Raw genomic sequence first — 16,111 nt, 5'->3', positions numbered from 1 at the left:
TTTAAAGAAAATGAGCTAAATCAATGATGTCCCAAAGTTATGTGATTTCAAGTCTCTTGTCACTTCTGTTGTCCACAACATTGAATTTTCCTGGTTTGGGGATCCCTGTGTGGCGCAGCGGTTTGGCGCCTGCCTTTGGCTCAGGGCGCGATCCTGGAGACCCGGGATCGAATCCCACGTCGGGCTCCGGGTGCATGGAGCCTGCTTCTCCCTCTGCCTGTGTCTCTGCCTCTCTCTCTCTCTCTCTCTCTCTCTCTCTGTGACTATCGTAAATAAATAATAATTTAAAAAATTTAAAAAAAAAGAATTTTCCTGGTTTCTCTGGCTTGCCATCAACCCCATTTCAAGCACTGCCTTACAGTTCTTACAAAGCAGAGAGCTTGTGGGAAGAATTTTAGACCAGTCAGTGTGAATAATGGAGATGTTTTCAAATTACTCTGTTTTGTCTGGTGGAGAAAGATTTTATTTTGTTTATTTTTACATTTTTATTTTCTGGAAAGCAATATAAGCTTTCCACTTACACTACTGACATGACACTTCTCTTAAAAATAAATTTAAATTTTTAAAAGTAACTGTCAATTTAAAGAAAAGTCTTAAGTAAATGATAGCAGGATTGCAAAAATTATGAAGATGTTGAAAGAATCACTGAAGCATGAGATGCAGCCACATTAGATTGGGGGGGGGGGGGAATCCCAAGATAAAAGTTATTGAAAACCACTAATATTTCCCTTAAAATTTTAATACTCAATTTCATTTATTTTTAAAATATGGCTTTTGCTACTCTAAATGTTTCATTATCTACATAGATATTTCTTTCTGTTTTCAAAACTCACAAAGAGATTTTATTTAAAAGTAGAATTTATATTTTGGATATTAAGAGAAAGTTCATATTCTACTTGAGTTTCAGAAGTTTCTATTGATTTAAAATTTGAAGTTCAGTTCTAAATATTGATAAGAATTCCAAGCAAGCCAGGAAATTGAGCAAGGCAAATGAATAAATACATCAAGAAGATTTATGTTCCGTATCTCACTCAGCGTTTTATAATCCCAGCCACTTTAAAACAGAAGTAAAATAGAGAAATTTGCTACCACAGACATGGAGTGCCTGCTCTGGAAGTATCTGGATTCAGGTAGAAAAGAGTCCACTGTCTTTGGATTTCTAGAGAGTTTATTAGAGTGTTATTTCTCTGATTACTTCAATCCATTAATGATGTTGACCCTTCTATGGTGCCTATAATCACGGGCTTTAACAAAAATGTATTAAAATGACAGTGGAGGAAGATTAAAGACTTCATAAAAAGCAAACTTAAGAGTTTGTTCAAAAAAAAAAAAAAAAGAGTTTGTTCAATGGGGATGCCAGGAATGGCTCAGTGGTTGAGCCTCTGCTTTTGGCTCAGGTCCTGATCCTGGAGTCTGGGATTGAGTGCCACATCAGGCTCCTTGCAGGGATCCTCCTTCTCCTTCTGCCTATGACTCTGCCTCTCTCTGTCTCTCATGAATAAATAAATAAAATCTTAAAAAACAAGAGTTTGTTGAATGGTCAAATTAACTGATGAAGAAATGAGTGAGTAAAAGAATTGAATCCATGGTTTAGCCATACACATGACCATGTTTCCAAGTACAGGCTCTGTTTTTATTTTTTGTTTTTTATTAAAATTTTTATTTATTTATTTTAGAGAGAGGGAGAGGGAGGGAGGGAGGGAGGGAGAGAGAGAGGGAGAGAGAGAGGAAAAAGAATATGAGCAGGGGGAGGGGCAAAGGGAGTAGCAGACTCCCCACGGAGCAAGGAGCCCTATGAAGGTCTCCATCCCAGGCTCTGAGATTATGACCTGAGCCAAAGGCAGATGCTTAACTGACTGAGCCACCCAGGCACCCCAACAGGCTCTGTGTTTAATAATTTAACTCTGTAACATCATATTTCTCGTTAAAGAGTTTGAGAAAGTTGGCTCCCCACCTAAACTCACATTTGATAGGTAGGAGAAAGGATCAAGCATTCTTTCCTACCAAGTGGCCTGGGCTTAAAAATGATTAGTGAAGTAGAGAATCATATAAATCTACTGTTCCTTCAATGACCCTTTCAATGCAAACTCACACATTAACTTACCTTTTTTACCCTACACAGTACAAAAAAAAGTAAGGGTAGTAAGGAGGAGTTGCTTCCCTGCTTTGCTTTTAAGCTAAGTATAGATGGGTGAATGGATAATGGATATAAATGCTGAACTTGATTGCTGTAATTTATTTTTAATGCAATTGCTCTTCAGACATTGTGCTAAATAATATTCATAATACAGAATGTATTATATATATACATATATATACATATACAGAATATACATAATACAGAATTTCATTTTGTGGCTTTAGGCCCACAGGATCATGGCTGGTGTGCCGGATACACATGCCAGAGAAGACTGTCCCTGTTTCATAGCATTGTGGCTCTGAACAAATCTTATGAGGTTTACTTCACTGGTACCAGTCCTCAGAATCTTCGACTGATGTTGCTTAATGTTAACCATAAAAAGGTAACACAAGAGAAATAACTTGAGTTATTGGTGTTGGTTATTGACATATATTTCTATATGCTAAGGACTTTATCTCTTCCCCTGTTCTCTTGAACATCGTCACAAGGATCATCGGCGTACTACTAAAAATACTGTTAGTCCAGAAAGTTTTTAGCAGCCTGAGAACATATGCATACCAAATACCTTTGCCCCATATACACTTGATGCTGCTGCTCTACATCTGAAACATGACAGTGAGGCCTATGATTTGTGTGATTGGCAGCAACTTTTACATACAAATAGTGCACATCCAGAATTGGGCACTGGAATTATATATTTATTTTTCCATGCTGCTATTTATATACTTTAAGAATACACCTTTGGAATTTACTTCAGAGATCACAGCATGTTATTTTAAATATCTGCAATAATATCACATTTTTGCTATCACATCAGCTGGGACGGTTAAGTTTATGTATCCCATGTCATTGGGAAGAGTGTGAGGTTAAACAGTAATCTCATAATTGAGTTTTTTTTTCCCCCCAAGAGTATGAGACTTGAGAATCCCAAAGGATTAGAAATGAGAATAAAGAATGTGGAGAAGACGAAGCAGAGAGACTAGTAACAGAGAAAGACACCTGCCCCTTCTCAGACGAGAGCAATCTCATCTTTTCAGTTGCTGGAGATAAAACCTTAGACCCATTCTTGATCCCTTTCTTTGGGTCATATTCCTCATCCTCTATCTGCAAATCTTGTTGAGTGTCCCTTCAACATATCCAGAATCTGACCACTTCTCACCACCGTCACTGCTACCGCCCACTTGGAGCCAATGTTATTTCTTCTCTGGATTAAGGCAGTTGGCTCCCAACTCCTCCTGCTGCTCTGCCTCTGCCTGCCCTATTGTCTGTTCTCACCTCAGTAGCCACAGAAGGACTTCAAAATATAAGCCACACCAGGTCACTCCTTGCCCCAAACACTGCAGTAATTTCCCCATTGGGCTTTATATAAAAGCCAAGTCCTCACATTCATAGCTCTCTGATTTCTACTCCTCTAGCCACACCGGGCTCCTTGTTGTTCCAGACCACCTTAGATCTGTTACCTCCGGGGCCTGGGTTCCAGATATTGAGTCTGCCTGGAACAGTTTACTGTAGGTGACTCTCCCTCCCTGTAGACCCTCTATTCCCCCAGTAGGCCTAGCCTGTTCACTCACAAGCCCCACTTAGGTCTTCCAGTTATGCATACACTGATCTACGTTTCCTTTTCCATAGCACTTACTACCTTCTAACACGCTTCATATTTTACTTATTATTTCTACTACTTATTTGTCTCTCTCCTCACACTAGAATATAAGCTCAAAGAGAGGGGACTTACAACAGCTCCTACAATAGGGCCTGGCTTAGATAGGCCCTCAATTTTTTAATGGAAGAGAATATTTTTAATTTTAAAAATAACTACAAAATAATGTGACTGTTAATATTCTGAGCCTCTGAAGACAATCTCAAAAGAAGATTCTAAAATTATGTATAGCTTATTAGATTCCTTATTAATCTCTCCCTGCTCTTGTAAAAGCTAGTCTCCTTACTTTATGATTATACCTGTAGCATGGGATGTGAGGAATATAAACATGGAAAATGAACAAAATTGAATCAGAAAGTATAGTTATTTTGACGAATTTTTAACAGTCTTACTACCAAATTTATCTCAGAGGTAAGCATTTTTTTTCAACATTAACTAATTTTGTGTGGTTGTATTATAGAGCACTGCTAAATTCCCTGTTTCCCCCTGCCCCTGAAGTTGAAAGCCTATTTTGGAACTTTGTTATCTTTTAAAGGAAATGTTTCTTTTAGAGATACTCTTCTAATAATTCTTACCTTATACTTTTCTACTGAAAATCATCAATTAAGAGTTAAATTATAACATCTATATGAATGATTCAATATAAGATCATTTACAAATTTTAACTCAGTATTTATCATCAATCCATAAAACTTAGTTTTACTATTTTACAGAAGGCATATATAATTGAAGGACATTTCTAAGGCTAAATTCTAAATATTCTGTGTCATTATTTTATTAAGAAACAAAAATGTTGTTTTTGACAGGCTGTAGTCGTAGGAATTTTTTTCCCCACACTTCAGCGTTTGGATGTCTACGTGAACAATGCATTGGTTTGCCCCAGAAATACAGTATGGAATCCTCAACAGAAACACTGTGAACTTAATAGACATCTGTACACAGGTATTTTTCCTCAAAAAAAAAAAATAAAGTACACATTACATATGTACTTAATTATGTATAAAATTCTTTGTAATGTTTCACTGTTAATATTTTTAGTTCCTTAGCCATTGATGAATGCAAGACAAAGTATTGTTAGCCACAGTCCACCAAATTCTAAGATGTGTTCATTTATAACATATGTGTCCTGAAAGGTTATTCCTGATGGAACTCTTATATATCTGAACACATGCAGATATTAGCTTTGTGTATCATGCACAGTCCTTTCCCCCTGAGAACATTTACGTTCTACATGTAGTTCAGTTATTCCTATAAACAGAAGATATTTGTCTCAGAATTTTTACCCTCTCTCTGCTTTACTTTTATTCCTATCCAAAGGTCAGAGCCAAAATTAATTGACAGTTACTAGAGTATTGCCAAGAAAGCTAGTATAACATCAGCTGAACATAATGAAGTCAATATAATAAATTCTGGATTTAAATGAAATATATGGAAAAGTCTAAACTTACCCACTTACCAATATTTGCAAGACCTGAATTTATATCTGCTCATTGAAGTCCTTTTCTTAAGCAGGGTTCTAGTAAGGCCAATATATTCCATTCCAATGTGCTACTTATCATTTTTAGATATGCCCCATAATCTTGGTTAACAATTATATAAATGTGTGCTGTAGGTCATAACATCAGCTAGACATAAGAGTATGAATGGATAACCGATATTCATCACTGTCTATGGAGCAAGTTCTATTTCTACTAATAGTCTGAATAGCTGATACTTCCAGAAATGTTACTATGTGCCAGGCACTGTTATAAGTGCTTTGTATATAACAACTCATTGTTACTATATTCTAATAATAATTCTATGAGGTAGGTACAGATAAGTAAACTGAGACACAAGGAGGTGAATCAATTTGCCAGTCTCTGCCTTAGCTCTGGCTGCTATAACAAAATACCGCTTTTTAGGTGGCTTAAAAAGAGAAATTTGTTTTCTCACAGCTCTAGGGCTGCAGGTAAGAGGTCAGGGTGCTAGTAGGATCAGGTTCCAGTGAAAGCCCTTCTCCTGGCTTGGAGAGGGCTGCCTTCTTACTGTCAGAGAGAGCAACAGCAGGCTGTCAGTATCTCTTCTTATGAGAGCACTAATCCATCATGAAGTCCCCATTCTCATCTAAGCCTAGTTACTTGTCAAAGGCCCCATCTTTGAATACCCTTACTTTGGGGGTTAAGGCTCTAACATGTGAATCTAGGGGAGGAGGCACAATTCAGTCCATTGTAGTATCAGAGATGGTGAGGGCAGAACAAAGACTTGAGCCCAGAGAGTCTAGCTCTAGAAGGCATGCACTTGACCATTATGCCATGTTGCCTTCTTATAAGATAAGAGAGTCTGGGTTATCACTTTTATATACAAATAACTACCTGTATTTGCAGCTTAATTTTCATAAATTTTAAATTCTTTTTAAAAACAACATTTTCAGTACCAAGTACTCTATAATTCAAATCAGCGAAATAGAAACTATCTCAACAAACAGCACTTATTTAATATAGGGAGTTGGTTACCCAAGTGTTGAAGGGCTACAAAACACTATTACTACCACTTTCCTATAAATATTTTTTTCTGATACAGCACTATTTTTAAATGAACATTTTGCTTTGGCACTTAGAATGCAAAATAATTTCCCTCTATTATAAATCTATACATATTATTTTATATTGCCCAAAATGGTTTATTATGTATTTCTTTACTTCCTTCTATTACTGTGAAGACATGAAGACATGAGAAAGTTACTGTGGACAAATGTGCATGCCCCTGTAAATGTAGTTTGAGAGCAGCTTCAAATCGTAATATAAAGGCATATTCTTCAGATTCACAGAATGTTTAAACCAAATTGCATCTAGAACTTATACTAGTAGATATGAAAGAAATACATGGTAATATTGAAATGGCTTCTTAATACCAACTTCTATGAATGTCTATTACATTCATAAGAAATTTCTTCTTCCTAAATTTTTAATCTATTTTTCTTAGTTAAGCTTCACCATGAAATGTGGTAAGCTACATGTCTCATTCCAGTGCTATTATATAACTCAGCCTTTGGGCTCAATATGTGCTAGTGGGTTTATTAGCTCTTAGACATTTTTGATACTCTGCCATAAAATCATATATATATTCATTCATTTTATATGTATAAAAATCTCAGTCACTTTTACAAAAGTCAGTTCCCTGGTAGAATTTGTTTTGCATTAACCAAAGATTTTTCAGGCTGAAATATAAACCTGTTTCATTGGTATAAAACACCTCTGAAATATTTTATTATATACTTCATTTGTTTACATACTTCTGTCCTTGATAAAATAGAAGCACTGAATTATAAATGCTCCTTAAGAGTTGATACATAGCGCTGCATAAACTAGATGGCTATTAAAGTTAAATTTACATTTTTAAATTGCCAAATGCCTTTGGCATTAAAATTTAGGCTTTAAAATTCTGAACATGTAAATACTGTTACAGATATAATATAGGCTCCTGGGTTCATAATTGAATTTTATTTCTCAATTTAACTGTATCTATAGCTAATTGTTTTAATAAATGTAATGTATAATGACGATTAATGGTATTATTTAAAGGGTTGACTTTAATTTTGCATGTCAGTTCTATAGTGTTTTTGTTTTTAATATATATACTTTCCTATGGAAGATTAATGTTGAATTTTTTTTTTAATTTTTATTTATTTATGATAGTCACAGAGAGAGAGAGAGAGAGAGAGGCAGAGACACAGGCAGAGGGAGAAGCAGGCTCCATGTACCGGGAGCCTGACGTGGGATTCGATCCCGGGTCTCCAGGATCGCGCCCTGGGCCAAAGGCAGGCGCCAAACCGCTGCGCCACCCAGGGATCCCAATGTTGAATTTTTTTCAAAATTTCTTACGTTTAAACAGATATTAAATACCACATGGTAATTGTGATAGCATAAGTATTTTTAACTGTGCTGTTTTGGCTTTTTTCCTTCATAGAGCAATTCCTTCCTAACCTGAATTCTACTGTCCTTGGTGAAAACTACTTTGATAGAATCTACCAGATGCTTTACCTTTTGGTTAAAGGAACTACACCTGTTGAAATCCACACCACTGCAGTCATATTTGTTTCTTTCCAATTACCTGCTGTAACAGAGGATGACTTCTATATCTCTCATAATCTGGTTAGAAATCTTGCCTTGTTCCTAAAGATACCAAATGACAAAATCCGTGTCAGCAAAATCATACAAGGGGAGAGTCTGCGGAGGAAGAGATCCATGGGACTCACAGTGGAATTGGAGATTGGAGATCCTCCTCCTCAGTTCATAAGCAATGATACTGCAGGTATGAAGAGAAGACATGTGAGTTGGAAGAACGTAATACCAGATCCACATTCACAGATAACCTGATCAGGGCCTCATAAAACTGGCTCAGGAAATCCCACCAACCCCACATCCCGAACCCTGTATGGGCCTAGAGACTCTTTTCTGTACTCTACTTCTGGATTCCCAAACTCTTTTGGACTTATGAAGGAATTTTAGCCTCTATTTTGTTATTTTAGCAATTAGTAAACTCAACAAAAAGGATTTGACCTAATATGGAAGATTTGAGAGGTGACCTAAGGAATTGACTATGAAATTAAGCATAAAAAGAGTCTTTCAATGAAAGGAGAAAGGTAAAAACGTTCAAGTCTAAGAAAAAGTTGGTGGCTGTGGTGCATTAGAAGAACTGGAGAAGGTCTGTGGTGGAAGGAGCCAGGAAGGGTAAGCTGCTGGAGAGGAAAATTGAGACGTAGGCAGGTGCTAAATCATGGGAAACCAAAAGAAGCTCTTTTCTTCATAAGCTAAAAGTACTGTGGATATTTTCCTAAGGAAAAGAGTAGATCTTCGGAGATTCTGAGCTGTAGTAAAGTCACAGATTTACCCTAACAAATGCAAATGTGCAGGAAATTCTTTAATCCTTTGACTGATCCAGTTGGTGTCACCAGCTGTCATACTTTTCTCTATCCTACAGGGTAGGTGGTCTCTGCTTGGCACAAGCTTGTCTTGAGGTGCAACTGAACTTCCCTGGCCTCTTGGCATCCATCCTCAGCATGCATTACCATCCATGCCATTGTCTCCAGTAGTCAGGCACAGGTCTCAACTAGGCACATCCATCTCCAAAAAAATGAACCTAGATCCTTGTCAGTGGAATCATCCAGCTAATGAAGCTTAAGTTTCAAGGCCTTTAACTTTTGCAGGTCATAGGAGGGACTTTTAACTTTCAAGACCTTGGGAAAAAGGTCCATTTAATAATGTGACCCAATCATTGTTACTATAGAAGTTGCAAAAGTAAGACTTGTCCTCATTCTTTTTCTTAAAGACAGCCTCCAAACTATATAAATTTTAGATTCAGAAAATCTGGATCTGCCTTATCTCTGTCCAGCATCTTTTTCATTACCACCCCCACACACACACACACATACACCCTCACCCCTCTGGGCTCTCTTACTTGTAAACCTGGGTACTGGGTGAAGTTCTTACCTTATTCCTTTAGGGGTCATCACTCATTACCCCCAGGAGGTTTGTGTCCAAGGATTGACCCAATGTATCTGTCACATACTGTTCTGGAATTCTACTGGCTAGGCAGACCTCTGTTCTATAAGGATTCTTCCCTTATAGAAAGGTAAGCCTGTGGAAAGTCTTTCTGGAGTGGAAGGAGGTGATCAACTCTCTTTGTTGAAACAGGAAGCATAGGCTTGTGGTGTAATGAAATCTCACATAATGTTCTCTATGCGGTCATAGGTTACTTTCCTTCATTGGCTCTGTACTTTCTAGTACTCAGAGAGTCAGGGCTTTTAACTGAACATAGTCAATTATTTTAGGAGTTGTAGTTGTTTCCATGGTACATACATAGACTCTCAGAAATTCCTGGTAAGCCTTTATATGTCATGGGGTCATACAAGACCATGTAGCCACTCAGATGTCCAAAGAAACTATCTTATTTCCTATATGTGATCTAAATTTCTTCATCCACAACCTCTTCCATCCGCTTATCCCCTTTAAGCAGTTTTATATTGTTAGATTTATCCATCTAGGTATAATACAGTCTAAGAACACGGAGATAGGAGCAGTCAGAGGAACAGGCAAATAGCGCATTTCTCAGACATATTCTAGGATAGAGTTTCCAGTCTCAAGGAAAGGCCTACAACTTGGCATAGAAGAATTTCACAGCAAAATATTGGGAAGTGGCAAGGACAATGTGCATGTAGTACTATTCTGGCTCTCCACAGCCTTCACATGGTGTTTAGATATCTAGGAGTTCTCAGATGTTGTAGAAAGGGATTAAGGACTTTGGTTTCTTGAGGTGGCTGTCACCAGAAATGGACACCTTCACATGTCAGGTGGTCAGAGAAAACCTGTTAACAGTGCAGGCAGATTAGACCTGCCACATTGCACCCAAACCAGTGAGGACAAGTTGTAGTAGTAGTCTGTGGATATGAAGCACCTTCGGGCTGCTACAAGGTCACACAAGCCCTCACACTTGGGAAGCCATCTGGAGAAGAGTATATGGAAGGAGGGCGGGGAAGGGGGCGAAGGAGAGAAAGAAATCTGAGAGTAAGCATTTATCCAGAGGGTCTGAGTCCACCAATAATAGACACCTGTTAAACTGACAGGACTGAAATTTCCTAAGACCATGATTATGTGAGATCATCTGCCTCCTTCTTCCTGAGCACACTGAGCATTATGGTTTAGCCTTGACAGAGGAAATGCAATGCTCATAGTCCTCAAAGCAGGATTCTGGGTATAGCAGGTGCTGGATAACTGTTGTCAGGAACCATTGTACTGGTAAACCAAGGCTTACTGTACTTCAAAATTATCTTGGATATTGTTGGTTTTTATTTTTTTATTATTTTTTATTTTTTAAAGATTTTATTTATTTACTCATGAGAGACACAGAGAGAGAGGCAGAGGGAGAAGCAGGCTAACTGCAAGGAGCCTGATGCAGGACTCAATCCCAGAACCCCAGGGTCACGCTCTGAGCCAAAGGCAGACACTCAACCACTGAGCTACCCAGGTGCCCCTAGAGTTGTTTTTTAAAAGATCACTCTGACTACAATGTATGGAATGGAGTGGAGGAAAGACAGAATGGATACAAGAAAAACAGTTTAAAAGCTGTTTTAGTAAATGATGGCTTTGACTAGGATTTCGACAGTAGGGACAAACAGATCTAGAAACTGGTAATTGATTTTTATGGTGTAGGGGAGAGAAGAAGTAGAAAAAGGCATCAAGCAAAATTACGAGGCTCTGACTAATGAGTATGGTAGATAGAGGTGCCACTTTTTAGGTAGTGAGCCCTGTGGGGCCAGAAGGTATAAGAGGGCCTGCCAAGCTAGACAAAGACAATAGAAACTGCCTGTAGCATTAAAATTGACCTTGAAAACCATCAATGCCTACAGCAAGCAACAATTTGTGAGTAATGTAGTGTTAACTTCAGAACTTACTAATATACAACATTGTGCAAATTCAATGATACTAATTATCCTTACACTCCAAAAGTAAAACTCTATTTTTTAAAAAGTGGTATGTGGTGATAGACTTGCATGATAGTGCTTCATGTCTCAATAAAAAATGGCATGGGAAAGTATTAAATTAACATTTTCCCACTATGCTTTCATTCACTTTTCTTGTATCTATTTTATCCACTTTTGGTTTTTCTTTAATTGCAGCTTAACATATTATGCTGAGTTCTCCATTTTCCTAATCTCATTCATATGACTTTGTCATGTTCAGCTCATATGTGGTGAAAAAGCTACAGGATTCCAGTATGTGGATGGAGCTGTGCAAAAGAAACTAAAGTGAAAAACTCTCATAATCCTATATTCTTATAACCCACATGTCATATTACTGTTTCCCCATAGGTCAGATGCAGTTATCTGAACTTCAAAAAATTGCTAGTTCTCTTGGACAAGCTGTAATTTTAGGAAGAACAAGTAGTATCATTGGATATAATATCTCTTCCATGTCTATCACCAGTCCTATCCCCAGCACAAGTGATTCTGCCTGGATTAAGGTAAGAAAAGGTCACCAGAAAAATTCATCTTAGCTATTTTTAAAACATTGCTGCTTATTTCTTATTTTAACTCTTTATAGTTCAATACAATAATTTAGAAGGCAAAAAAAAATAATTTAGAAGGCAATGTTGGCTATTTTTTTAATGTTACAACTAAAATGATAAAGCAGTTGAAAAAGGAGCATATCTTCTTTAAAAAGTATTTATTGGTATAAAATGTGCTATGCTGTGATTACTTAGAACAGTGCTTCACAAATTTGATCCAGAGAAAATACTGTAATAAAATTAACTTCACATATTGAACATATTTTTACACTTATTATTACATATTACACTTAGCCTTGCTAAGAAGAATTTTCTACTGACTGTAATTTATCATGTGAAAACCACTTCATCACTCATGACCAATTCTTTACAGGTGACTGCCCAGCCAGTTGAAAGGTTTGCATTTCCTGTTCATCATGTGGCCTCTGTGTCCTCGCTGTCAGTGATCACTCAGCCAGTGGCAGCACCACCGGGACAGGCATTTTCTCAGCAGCCTTCAATAAAAGCAGTAGATTCCGATGTAAGTCATGGCTCAAAGCTTTAGTTGAGAAAAGAAGTTAAGCTATAGGGATCCCTGGGTGGCGCAGCGGTTTGGCGCCTGCCTTTGGCCCAGGGCGCGATCCTGGAGACCCGGGATCGAATCCCACATCGGGCTCCCGGCGCATGGAGCCTGCTTCTCCCTCTGCCTGTGTCTCTGCCTCTCTCTCTCTGTGACTATCATAAATAAATAAAAAAAAAAATTTAAAAAAAAAAAAAAAGAAGTTAAGCTATAAATTTTGGAGAGTGATCCAACTTTAAGAATCCTGGTCCACGGGCAACCTGAGGATTACACTGCCACTTAAAAGCTGAACTAATACCTATGGCTATAATCTTGCCATGTTTTAAAAAATGTTCCTTTCCAGTGGACTTGTCCCAGTGCTCATCTGTATTTGTCAAGTCCTTGGGTAGGGAAAGGAGCTTCTGCAGATTTTAAATTTGCAATGAGGCATTTAAAAAAATAAAGTTGTGCACATCTTAAAAAAGAAGCAGGGGAACAGGACAAATAAAATTCTCCACTACTTTTTCCTTCAGGGTAATTGTGTATCAGTTGGGATTACTTCACTGACTTTGAAGGCCATACTAAAGGACTCCAATAATAACCAAATCAGTGGTCTTAGTGGAAACACAACAATTCCATTTAGCAGCTGTTGGGCCAACTATACAGACCTTACTCTACTTAGAACAGGTGAGTGTACTATTTTGGATCTTCACATATATCTGTGATAGGGACAATTTTAGTTGAACAAAGTGTTCTATAACATTTTGGTTGATAAATTATAGAAACTGGAACACCTTAAGGGAACCTGGGTGATGCAAGTCAGTTAAGCATCTACCTCTTGGTTTTGGTTCAGGTCATGATCTCATGGTTGTGAAATGGAGCCCCGGGGCTCAGCACAGAATCTACTTGAGATTCTCCCTCTCCCTCTGGCCCTTTCGCTTGTGTTCTCTCTAAAATAAATAAGTAAATCTTAAAAAAAAATTGGAACACTGTATTTTGCTTCAGAAAACATGCCAGATAACATCTAGCTTACAAAAATATATTTAATATACAAAACCAAGTAGGAATTTTTTAAAAAGGAATTAAAACAAACAATTAAGGAGATTAAATAAGTAATCTGAAGCTATGCATCAAAATTATATCATAACTCATATTTTTTATCCATTTGTGTACTTTTCTAACTTTTCACTATGCATTTACATTTATAATAAAAACAGTTAAGGGATCCCTGGGTGGCGCAGCGGTTTGGCGCCTGCCTTTGGCCCAGGGCGCGATCCTGGAAACCCGGGATCGAATCCCACGTCGGGCTCCTGGTGCATGGAGCCTGCTTCTCCCTCTGCCTGTGTCTCTGCCTCTCTCTCTATCTCTCTGTGACTATCATAAATAAATCAAAATTTAAAAAAAATTAAAAAAAACAGTTAATATATAGATTTTCAAATTAAAGAAGAAGGATATGATAGACTTTTATAGATTTAATAGCCCATGCAAGAGTTCAGAGTTGGACTGAAGAGTGGATTCTAGGCTTTCTGAAAGCCAGTGCAAATGAGAAAACATAAGCATTATCATGATTCCACAGTGCCCATCAGGTAAACAAACCAGTTGTGGAGAATTATAAATTGCTCTGAGATCAGAACAAATGTCTCCTCTGAGTTATCGTACCCAATAAATCTGTATGAAGTGATATCTTCAACATTAAATAGTCATATATTCATTGTAATATTTCTTTTTTAAAAAACATTTTACTTTTATTTATTTGAGAGTGAGCAAGAGAGAGAGAGCATGAGTGGGGGGAGGAGCAGAGGGAGAGAGAGAAGCAGACTCCCCACTGAGCAGGGAGCCTAACGTGGGGCTCAATCCCAGGGCTCTGAGATCATGACCTGAGCCTAAGGCAGACACTTAACCAACAGAGCCACCCAGGCACCCCCATTGTGATGTTTCTTATATTATCTTCATATACGTTGATGGCATAACGTCAGTTGGTAAAAACCTTTCTACTGAGCCCAGAACAGATAGGTTGTAGAGTATCTATTGGTGATAGATTGCAAAGTATCTAAAAGAGAAAAGTGGATAAACCGCTTATACCTGAGACAGGCTTCCATTAATCTGTTTACCATTAATCTGGGCCCACTTAAGACCTTTATAGGATCTAACTTCTGAAAAGTTATATTGGTACACCCCACTTCTTACCACTGTTATCTCACACATATATACATACTAAAGGTCAGAATAAAAGTAAAAATAAAGAGTAAAATAAGTAAAGGGAATTTTAACAATAGTCTGCTTTTTTAATATTAACTAAATATCAAAAACTAGAATCATTCCTCCAAATGTTTTTTCCTTATTTCTTGTTTCTTCTTACTTTGAGGATGCCTTAAACCAGAGACGTTTGGTCTGCCTGCTAGGCAGCAGTATCTCAACCTAGTGTTTGATGGGACTCAAATGTCAATGAGTCTAACACTGTGCTCCTAGATAATACCTAGAGTGTCCTATACACTGGCTGGTTAAGGGCAGAGCCCAATTCTTTAAGAGTCAGCCTAAATGATAGTAGAACGGGGACTATTTTCTGGGAAATGAGGTACTTAACAGGAACCCCAGGTGAGGAGAAAGTTGCCACTTCCCCATGAAAATGGACCCAAAAGTTGCCCAGCGGCAAAACCTCAACCTAGAGACATGTTCTGCAAACTACCACTTCCAAATAGCAAAATAACCAGGATCACTGGAGTGCTGAAGAAATAGTATAGGCTTTTGTGTTTTATTGTGATAATAAAATATCATTCTTTTATGGAGTAAATTTTCCTTCATAGTGAAAGCTTCCCTTGGAGTATCTATCTGACCTGCTTATGGAGAACCACCATTGCTTCTAATCTCTTGCTCGCTTGCCTCCTGTCTTACTTTCTTACTTTCATCAAGTGTAGGGTCTCAGTTCCCTGGTTATGTATAGTACAGAAGACCAAATATAGTCATCTTTCTTCTTAGCTTTCTTCTTAGCTTTTCTTTCTTTCTTAGCTTTAGATCAGTTAGCCAGTTTGTAGATTAACCACTATAAAATTGTAATAACAATAAAGCACCTGAGAAAAAATTTTAAAAACATCATTTTTTTATAACTCCTTCTAGTAGGTAACCACCACATTTACTGCATGTAGGAAATCCCCTTGCCGATTAGACTGGAGCCTGATGGTGTGGTCTCACACCCTCTTCTATTTATAACTCTATAAAAGGCAAATCAAGGGCCACCCAGTTAGAGGAGGTATGGGTTGTGGTTTCTAACACAGAAAATGGGGATGTGAGAATGAGGTAAGAAAAGAGTAGAAGAAAAAGAAAGTGGTGAACAGCTGAGGCTGCATCTTTGAGCAACCTGGATAAAAATAGTATTACTACCGGATAATCACATTTTGGGACATATTTACCTAGCAACCTAGATGATCTACAGTTCTTGTTTCTGTTCTATTGCTGCATAACAAACCGCCCCCAAATCTAATGACACAAACAACAGCCATTTCACTTGCTCACAGTAGTGTGGGCCAGGAATTTGGGCAGGGATGGCTCCTCTCTGCTCAGTGATATCTGGATTTTCAGCTGGTATAGCTTGATTGAAGTCATATCACCAAGATTTTGATTCTGGATTTTAGCTGGGTTCTTCCATTCTCCTGCATGGGATGGCATAACCGCAAGGCCCTCTTGGGCTTTTTCATAGTACTGCAGGAGAAAACAACAACAACAAAACCAACCTAAA

General features: G+C 37.8%; 1 protein-coding gene across 2 annotated transcripts in view; it reads left to right on the top strand.

Annotated features, from left to right (window-relative positions):
• Positions 1-16,111, top strand: part of PKHD1L1 (PKHD1 like 1) — a 152,470-nt gene that overhangs the window by 125,290 nt on the left and 11,069 nt on the right. For both annotated transcript variants that reach the window (XM_041769613.1, XM_041769612.1), the window contains 6 exons: positions 2,365-2,522; positions 4,604-4,739; positions 7,743-8,087; positions 11,644-11,795; positions 12,214-12,360; positions 12,912-13,065. In XM_041769613.1, coding sequence (XP_041625547.1) covers positions 2,365-2,522; positions 4,604-4,739; positions 7,743-8,087; positions 11,644-11,795; positions 12,214-12,360; positions 12,912-13,065 — 1,092 coding nt within the window. The remainder of the gene's footprint in view (positions 1-2,364; positions 2,523-4,603; positions 4,740-7,742; positions 8,088-11,643; positions 11,796-12,213; positions 12,361-12,911; positions 13,066-16,111) is intronic.

The sequence above is a fragment of the Vulpes lagopus genome, chromosome 9, assembly GCF_018345385.1.
Source record: "Vulpes lagopus strain Blue_001 chromosome 9, ASM1834538v1, whole genome shotgun sequence".
Classification (NCBI taxonomy): Eukaryota; Metazoa; Chordata; class Mammalia; order Carnivora; family Canidae; genus Vulpes; species Vulpes lagopus.
Note: the sequence above shows the minus strand (reverse complement) of the source record. Positions and strands in the feature narration are given on the sequence as shown.